Source organism: Neomonachus schauinslandi, chromosome 2, assembly GCF_002201575.2.
Source record: "Neomonachus schauinslandi chromosome 2, ASM220157v2, whole genome shotgun sequence".
Classification (NCBI taxonomy): Eukaryota; Metazoa; Chordata; class Mammalia; order Carnivora; family Phocidae; genus Neomonachus; species Neomonachus schauinslandi.
Window position 1 is genome coordinate 135,255,145 of NC_058404.1, and position 9,198 is coordinate 135,264,342.

The following is a 9,198-nucleotide window of genomic DNA, read 5'->3' on the forward strand; positions in this document are numbered from 1 at the left end:
CATCATTATTATTTTAACAAAGTCAAGATCTAGATATGAATAATTGTTAGAATGAGGATGTTGAGTTTTTTCTTTCTGCGCTTTTATTTTAGTTGATGATTTTAGTGAAGAATCCTCTTTTTATGAGATTCTGCCATGCTGTGCCCGCTTTCGATGTGGAGAACTTATAATTGAGGGACAGTGGCATCATCTGGTTTTGGTGATGAGCAAAGGCATGCTGAAAAACAGTACTGCAGCCCTCTATATTGATGGACAGCTTGTTAACACTGTGAAGGTAAGCATACTTGTGCTTGGAAGTCTTAACCTGCTTTACAAGAGAGTGGGGGGGGGGGGGGGGGGTGTTGGCAGGGGTATATTTTAAATTGCTGTCTTAATTTCAAATTGACCCTTATTACCCATTTGAAAAATATGTTTAAGAGTCATGTGGCTGGCTAATTCCTATCACTTGATTAGAGAAGAGAAAGAAGGGGTTACAGAGTACTAAAGAAGTTAGTGAATATGTCAGCGCTTGAGCCAGTTTGCTAAGTGATTTTTCACAACAGAAAAACCAGTTGAAAGATGCCTAAATAATCTATGAGCACACTCTTTTGTCACTTCATTGTTGTTATGCATTCCAGTAGACTCTATATTCCTTTGGAGCTGGAATTGTTTTTATTCATCCAAATTTGTTTTCAGATCACCCAGTTAGTCCTTGATAATAATAGTAGGTGTTCCCTTACTGTTTGCTGAATGAATGAGTGTATAAATATTACTCTAGATATAGGTATATGGTATTCAGAAGAACGGCAAGAGAGTTGAAATAACCAGTAAAGAATCGTAAGTTCCTTTTTTCTATCAGGATGAATGCCTCTGGTTACTTCAGACAGAACTCAGGTAGCAAGCTGTTAAAATGCTTTAGCTCTCTAAAAGATAGTATCCATTTTTATAGAGATTATATCTTGAAAGAAGCAACAAAAGCAGTTTGTCCTTTTGTGTGAATTAAAGTTTAAAAAACAGTGAAATCAGCAGCTTCCTTGAATGCATTTACTGTTAATGATACTTTATTGTGACATCGTGTTTCAATAAGATAAACATTTAAAATGCACTCTGTGGGAGTAGTCATTGTTTCTTTTGTACACATGATTGCATTTGGAATGGGCTTGTGGATTCTCTAGTAGGTTGCTCCTTTGTTATTTTTAGTATTATTTAAAATAAAAATGTCCTCAGCTTCTAGAGTTGAGAGGTAGATTTATTATTGATACATTTACATCATTATCATCACTGTACCTGTGAGGAGTCAGTGGTCTCGTGAAACCACCTTCAGGCTGCGCGGTGGTCTGCACACTCACACTCTTAAGGTCACCAGGAACTGTTCTGTAATCTATGGAGTGATAGATGTAATCTGAAGCCAGGACAGTGGTACCACAAAACGTCCTTCATACCATCAAGTGATAGAAGCGGCCTCTACCACAAGAAACAACTTGACTTCATTATCTCTTATACTCTAATCACATACTTATTATGAATGAATTAAATGATAGTTTTGCACCTTGTCAGTAAACACTAGTGTAATTTCAAATCTGAGAATGTATTTTACATTGAGATCATGGGTGTATAAATTACATAATAGCTGTTAAATTTTATAACTTTTATAGCACTTGGCCCAGTGTAAAACACTTCTCATGAATATAATTTTGACAGACTCATATTGGTGACATAACTAATTTCAAGACTACTTGAATTCCATAGGTGGAAAGCTCTGTTTTTATATCAACCCAAAAATTTCATAGAAGCATCATTAATTTGATATACAAACCAACCTGATAGTAACAGAATCCCTCTATCTGATTGTTTCCCTTTCTTACATTAGATAGTTTATCAGAGAGTTGGGCAATAACAAATTTCCATCTTCCACATCACATTCCAGAATCTTGGCCTGCCCTCATATTTTTTAATCCAGCTGCTTTTGTACATTTGTAAAGTTGCATGACTTTAGGATACTGAAACTATACACAAAAAGTGGTTTATTTTCCTGGTGAAAGTGGGGGATTTTTGGTTCTATCTCATACATTTGCTTTCATTTGTTTTACAGCTGCATTATGTTCACAGTACTCCTGGGGGTTCAGGTTCTGCTAACCCACCTGTGGTCAGCACAGTCTATGCGTACGTTGGCACTCCACCTGCCCAACGCCAAATTGCTTCATTGGTTTGGCGCCTGGGACCCACGCATTTTCTGGAAGAAGTTTTACCTCCTTCAAATGTTACTACCATTTATGAACTAGGACCAAATTATGTTGGAAGTTTTCAGGCCATATGTATGCCATGTGAGTAACTTAATGTATAAAACTTAGCTCCTGCCACGTAGATCCATGAATAAGTGTATATACACATTTGTAGATAGGGTGTGGAGGGTTGTACATTATGTTCATCTTATAAAAAAAGCCTTTTCCTTCACTCTTCTTCAGTGTGATACTATTGACCACTCACTCCTAGTCCAAATGCTCTCCACTGATTGTGCTGTACTTTCCTGAGTTTTGTCTTCATGCCCTGTCACTAATTTTCTAGTTTCTCTGATTGGCTCCAAGATATGTATGCTCTCTAAGAGTCTAACCACAACCTTCTTCTCTTTCTGTAATTTCTCTTATTAAGTAAGCATCTTAAAGTGTATCTACTCTGGTTGGAGGAAAGAAAGATGTTTCCAGAAAACACACACACACATATATTTTTCAGGTTAGATGAATTAACATCAGTTTTCCTCATCCCTTTACTCCTAGAGTCCACTTCTTATTATCCTTTCTCCCAACAGAAATTTAGAGTCAAAGGAACTGATGTAAGTAGTACTCTTTCCAAGTGATGCTCTCCATCCTCTTGTTCTCATTCTCCTGAAGTTCTCAGAAGAGTTAGGACAAGTGTGGTGTAAATGATGATAACCCTGTAGCTAAGTAATTTGTCTTTCACTTATGTTTTTTTTTTTTCTTTTTTAAGATTTTATTTATTTATTTGAGAGAGAACGCACACAAGTGGTGGGGAAAGGGAAAGGGAGGAGCAGGCTTCCTGCTGAGCAGGGAGCCTGATGCGGGACTGGATCCCAGGACCCTGAAATCGTGTCCTGAGCCAAAGGCAGATGCTTAGCCAACTGAGCCACCCAGGAGCCCCTCTTTCACTCATGATTCACACTTAAGCCATCTAGCTCCGAAACTTGTGTTCTTAACTACTCTGCTATGTTGTTTAGAAGAATATAGAGAAGCACATACGGGGGCTCTCACTGGAGAGGAGACCTAGTGTTACAAAACATATAGGCATTCCACTCATGTTCATGCTCTTTCTCCTTTGATCCTAAGGGGAGAAATGTGTGATTTCTTTGCTAACAGTTAAAACTCGTTTCCTTTACATTATGCTATTTGTAAAGCCCATTTTAAGAATAAAACTTGGAATGTAAAGGTCTACGACTAGGTGGTTTTCTCTATTTTCTGAGAAGAAATAAATGAAGAGCTGAAAATTTAAATAAAACAGTTTTTCAATTTAGTTCTCATGCTCCACTTTAAAAGATTTTTGAGTTTACCCACTTAAAAATGATAGAATAAAAAATCTGTGTTAGGATAAGGAGAAATACGATTTTGAAAAGGATCATTCTTCGTTTGAAGGTAAAGATGCAAAGTCTGAAGGCGTAGTCCCATCTCCTGTGTCATTAGTGCCAGAAGAAAAGGTGTCCTTTGGCCTCTATGCACTCTCGGTGTCTTCCCTAACGGTGGCAAGAATCCGGAAAGTGTACAACAAGTTGGACAGCAAAGCCATTGCTAAGCAGGTAAGCAGGATGATTCCCCCGGAAGCTGTGGCGGGTTCTCCCGGGAACGGTGTTTCGGAGCGTTGTTATGGGGACCACCAAAGTAGGAATAGGCACTGAAAACAGTGCCTTTCCTGTATTGCTTATGTTTGTTTTATTTGGCTTTGGATTTAGGCCAAAACATAATTAGATACTTAACTTAATTTGGAAAAGTGAGAATTTCCTTCTCTGTGCATGATTTATATTCGTTCTTTTTTTTTTAATCGGAATTAAGAAATTGAACTGCAGAAAACGAAAGAAAACAATTGCTCTTCTTAAGGCTATAACTTAACTTTTTTCTGGATCAGCTACTATATGCCACGTACCATCTTGCTTAGGACACAGCAGTGGATATAGAGAAAATTCCCACCTTTATGGTTCTTACATTGCAGAGGAAGAGACAGATGATAATAACTAAAGAAATAACCTAATCATAGGTCATGTTCAAAGGCAAAGAGTGCTCTGCAGAAAAATAAAGCATGGAAGGAGAAATCCATCAGCTTATAGTGTGTTAAATAGGATGGTCAGAGGAAGCCTCACTGTGAAGGTGAAATTGGAGAAGACTTGAAAGAGGTGAGGCAGTAAGCCATGAGAATACGCAGAATGGGATACGGGCCCGGCACAGGGTGGGGGGGGTTGTCCCAGTGGTGTAAGTGCTAAGGCCCTGAGGAAGGTCCATGCCTACTGCAGAGCAAGTGAGAGAAGACCTGGGTAGTAGGAGAGGAACTCAAATAGGTGATGGGGCTGGACTGCTAAGGGTTTATAGGCAGTGGGAAAGGCATTGGCTTAAACTAAGTGAGATGGGGAGCATGATAGGGTTCCAGACCTAATGACTGAAATGTTAGCCAGGATGACTATGACCTCTGTTGAATAGACTGAAGGGGGACAGACAAAGGTAGAAGCAAGGAGACCAGTTTTATAATAATTCATATGAGCGACGATGGTGGTGAGAACTGGGGTGATAGCAGTGGCCATGATGAGAAATGATCAGATTTGAGGTATATTTTGAAGATATAAGCCAACAGTTTTTGGTGATTGGGTGTGAATCATGAGGGAAAGAAAGGAATCAAGGATAATTCCAAGTTTTTTTGCTCTAACGGGGAGGAAAATAGGGTTGCTTTTTCTGATTTGGAGAAAACTTCAGGAAGAGTAGTTTGGGGAGGAATTCTGAGAACTATGTTTTGGAAAAACTTGAAAAGCATGTTAGACATCTTAGCGGAGGTCTCAGAGCCATTGGAAATATGAATCTGGAGTTCAGAGTAGAGGTTTGAACCATGGATGTTCAGAGGTGGTATTTAAAACCACAAGACAAGATGCTTTCACTGAAGTGTGGATAGAGAAGAGAAAGGTTACAGACTGAGACCTGGGACATCCAGTACTGTGGAGCTGGGGAGATGAAGAACCAGCAGAAAACAGTGAGGAGTAGCAGCCAGCAAGAAAGGAGAAAAACTAGGAGAGTTTGATGTCTTAGGATTGTGTTAGCTTTGAAAGCACATTATGCGTTTATATGTGTGTACACGTGCAAAACTTAACATTTCTTTTCTGTAGGCATGTTTTAGCTATAAACACTTGAATAATTTATGTGACGTTTACATGGATACGAAGTAAAGCTAATATTATGTTCACTGATCAGAAGTACTGTGAGGCAGCAAATGATAAGAACTTGTAAAACCATGACAGTTTCATTCAGAAAGACCTCTGAAGCTATTTCCAAAGACACCCCCCCCCATCTTTATCTCAGTAGATTGTATTTAACTTACTTTCTGTGACTTTCTAACCATTGGAAGAGCTTGTGCATTTTTAAAAAATGAATGCCCATGTTTTTAATATTCTCATATGGGGAGAAAGAAATGATAATGTTACTAATCATGTTTTTTTTTTTTTCTTTTCCAATCAAAATGTTCAGATTGTTCTTCTATAGTTACCTTTTATTTCCCTTTCCTATTCTTCAGTTAGGCATTTCCTCCCATGAGAACGCCACTCCTGTGAAATTGATACACAATTCAGCAGGACATCTTAATGGACCTGCACGGACAGTTGGGGCTACTCTGATTGGATACTTGGGTGAGTCAGATTGTCTTACTGTTTCAAACTTCTTGATTTGCCTTCAACTCTGCATTCACTTTCCTCACAGGAGGGGAGGTGTTTAAATTCATATTTTATAGTGTCCTGGTAATATTTAGAGATTAGTGTAACAATCTCAGACTCCAGTCAACTTTAAAAATCATACAACCTTTTTAAAAATCCCGTGAACTTTTTCCCTCTTTTGTCAGCACTCATCAGTGCCGACTACATACTTCTGTGTAATTTCAAGATAAATTTCACACTGCATTTAGGGATAGATGTAAAGACTTAGAAATATTGGTGGTAATTGCATGGCTTGGTATAGCAGTGGTGGCACCAGGAGTGCATCTGTTGTTTGGAAGTGAGCTAGAAACAAGAGCTTGGGCATGTAAACAGTGAATCCAACTACAGTAAAAGGTAAAGCTGGTGGACGGTTCTGCAGAGCCTTATACCTGACGTATGCTTTAAAAAAGTTGACTTATTTTGGTTAGAGTCCTGAGACATAATCCAGTCACGTCACCCAAAATTCAGAACCAGCCATTATATATTTAATGTACAAATCAGTACATAATATATTGGTTCTTTTTTAGATTAACAAAAAGTGAGTGTTCTGTTGGTCAGAATCCTACATGTTTATCATCCTTGGCAATTTTTATTGTCTCAGTGATGTGCACATATCTTAACTTTGGTTTTCTTCATTAATCACATTGCATTGACAAAACAGTTTTCCTAATGCTAATGCACAGGGTAGTTTTTCTTTATTCAGTTCAGCAAGTATTGACTGAGCTCTGCTCTATGCCCTTTGCAAAAAATATAGCAGCACATGGTACAGTAAAAAGAGCAGTGAGTGAAGAGTTGATTTAGGTTCTAGCTCCTATTCTTCTACTGTGTGGCATTATGCCAGACATCTGAGCTCTTTCAACTTTCTTATCTATAAACTAGCAATGTTGCCCCTAATGACTTTAGAAGGTAGTTTTCAAAATTTAGTACCATAATATATGCAAATATTATGAATACTGCAAAGCACATAGAAATATAAAATGCATATTAGTTTTATTTTTGGAAAACTCAATCTTGATTAGTAGGCAGACAACATTCAAACTGTGCCTTTTTTTTTAAAAGCAAGGTTAGGAACATAGATGTGAGTTTTTTTTAGTGGACATGACGTTAGTTCTAGTCCTCTCTTTCCACATGATGATACTCTTCTGGGGTCACTGATGTACTGTTACTCAGACTACAGAACTAGGAAAAGCTTTGAGTAATGGCGAGTGATGTGCCTTGCTTGGCTTATCTTGGGAATACTTGGTCCTTGCCAGGATGGCATCCACATCCCATTCCCCAATTCAGAATTAGGGTGCTGTTGCCCTCCCCAGGTTTATCCCCCAACAGTACCTGGTCAGGCATTCTCACTCACCTCAGAAATACATTCCCAGGGTCTCTGTACTTTTCCTTTATGTTGCCCAAAGCTACACAGTCAAAACCTTTGAGCTTGCTCTCAAACCCCAGCCCTTCTCTACTCACTTCTTTGCTCCCAGCTCATCTCTGAGTGTAGCTCTTAGCATTTATTACCTTCCACATCCGACCTTGAATTTTTTTTTTTTCTGGGAATTCTTGTTTTAGGATAGAGGTGGTTTTTCTTTCTTTTTTTTTTTTAAAGATTTTATTTATTTATTTGAGAGCGAGAATGAGAGAGAGAGAGAGAGCATGAGAGGGGGAGGGTCAGAGGGAGAAGCAGACTCCCTGCCGAGCAGGGAGCCCGATGCGGGACTCGATCCCGGGACTCCAGGATCATGACCTGAGCCAAAGGCAGTCGCTTAACCAACTGAGCCACCCAGGCGCCCGAGGTGGTTTTTCTTAAAGTATAATTTAAAATTAACTAAATACTTCTTAAGATGATTTATTCAGTTCTTGTTAACATGGGGAATTTAATTATTTTTCACTGTCTCTTAATCAGGAGTAAGAACATTTGTCCCTAAGCCTGTTGCCACTACTTTGCAGTACATTGGCGGAGCGGCAGCCATCCTGGGCCTGGTGGCCATGGCTTCTGATGTGGAAGGGCTCTATGCAGCAGTCAAGGCCCTGGTTTGTGTGGTCAAGAGTAACCCACTAGCCAGCAAAGAAATGGAAAGAATCAAGGGCTACCAGGTTTGTTACCGTGAAGCTTCACCTTCACTTCTCTTTGCGTTTAAAAAAACCAAACCAAACCAAACCAAAACACAACTTCTGATTTTCATTGTTCATATTTTTTTCAAACTCTGGAAGAATTATTTCATCCAAGTAAACTTGAAAGGTCACTGGTTTTTAGTAAAAGTAATGTATTTCAGGTGAGATTATGAATTGTTTATTTTGGCTCAAACTTTTTATCCTATCTCATCAAATCTCCCTTCTTAAACTCTTGAATTAGGCTATGTAATTTCAGTTATTCAATGATTTCAGATATATTTGCTAGTTTGGAGTTATTTTTCTCTATGGAAATAAGAGTGAAATGAAATAGGGTCACACTGCCAGCTACTCTAGAGGCTGCCAAATCGGCGATAGATCCAGAGCTTTCCTCGCTTTCCTTGTCTCTCCCCTCCACACCCAGTCATCTTTTACCACCCGTCCCCCTTTACTTACCTAGGGGATGTGAGAGCCACCATATAATACCTGTGCCATTGCTAGTCCTGAAAACTCATCTGGGATTAAAAATAGGCAGTGTTCACATATCCGCAACCTACTAGGTTTCGGCAGAAAGTTATTTGTCAGAAGAGAAACAAGTATTTGGAGCAAGATTAAATCCCTTTAGTGTAGATGAAGTGTAAATGCCTTCTCTTACATTCGCTTCATTGGTAGTGAATAAACTTTTTACTATACTGTTTTCTGTAGATTTAATCACACTATTTTGGTAAGTGTTATTTTACAAAACTTTCAAAATGATTATTGTGGCATTGCTTACCACATTTCGTGAAAATACACAAACCCTCTAAATGTTCCAACATTATGAGAATGACTAATAATTCTATAACCATTCCAGAGTACATCACTGCAACCTTTGCAGATTGTAATTATGAAGACTATGGTGCAAAAGAAAAATCTTTGTAATAAAATGTTATGTGGAGAAAAAGTAAAAAATTATATGCACATGATGACAAATATATGTGAATTGGAAGGGTTTATGTAGAAGATATTTTAATGATAGAGTGATGGGATTACCCTGGTTTTCAGATTTTCTCTAATGTTGTATTATCATAATAAATTTAGAAATCAGCTTTCTGTCTCAGGAATTCCTTTACACAGAGTTCTCCCGTGTGTGTGTGTGTGTGTGTGTGTGTGTGTGTGTGTGTGTGTGTGTG

The 9,198-nt window shown here is 38.5% G+C and overlaps 1 protein-coding gene across 1 annotated transcript in view; it reads left to right on the plus strand.

Moving 5' to 3' along the window:
* WDFY3 (WD repeat and FYVE domain containing 3) overlaps positions 1-9,198 on the plus strand; it is a 233,039-nt gene that overhangs the window by 131,685 nt on the left and 92,156 nt on the right. The window contains exons 20-24 of the mRNA XM_044912920.1: positions 93-274; positions 2,072-2,303; positions 3,624-3,784; positions 5,755-5,866; positions 7,821-8,011. Coding sequence (XP_044768855.1) covers positions 93-274; positions 2,072-2,303; positions 3,624-3,784; positions 5,755-5,866; positions 7,821-8,011 — 878 coding nt within the window. The remainder of the gene's footprint in view (positions 1-92; positions 275-2,071; positions 2,304-3,623; positions 3,785-5,754; positions 5,867-7,820; positions 8,012-9,198) is intronic.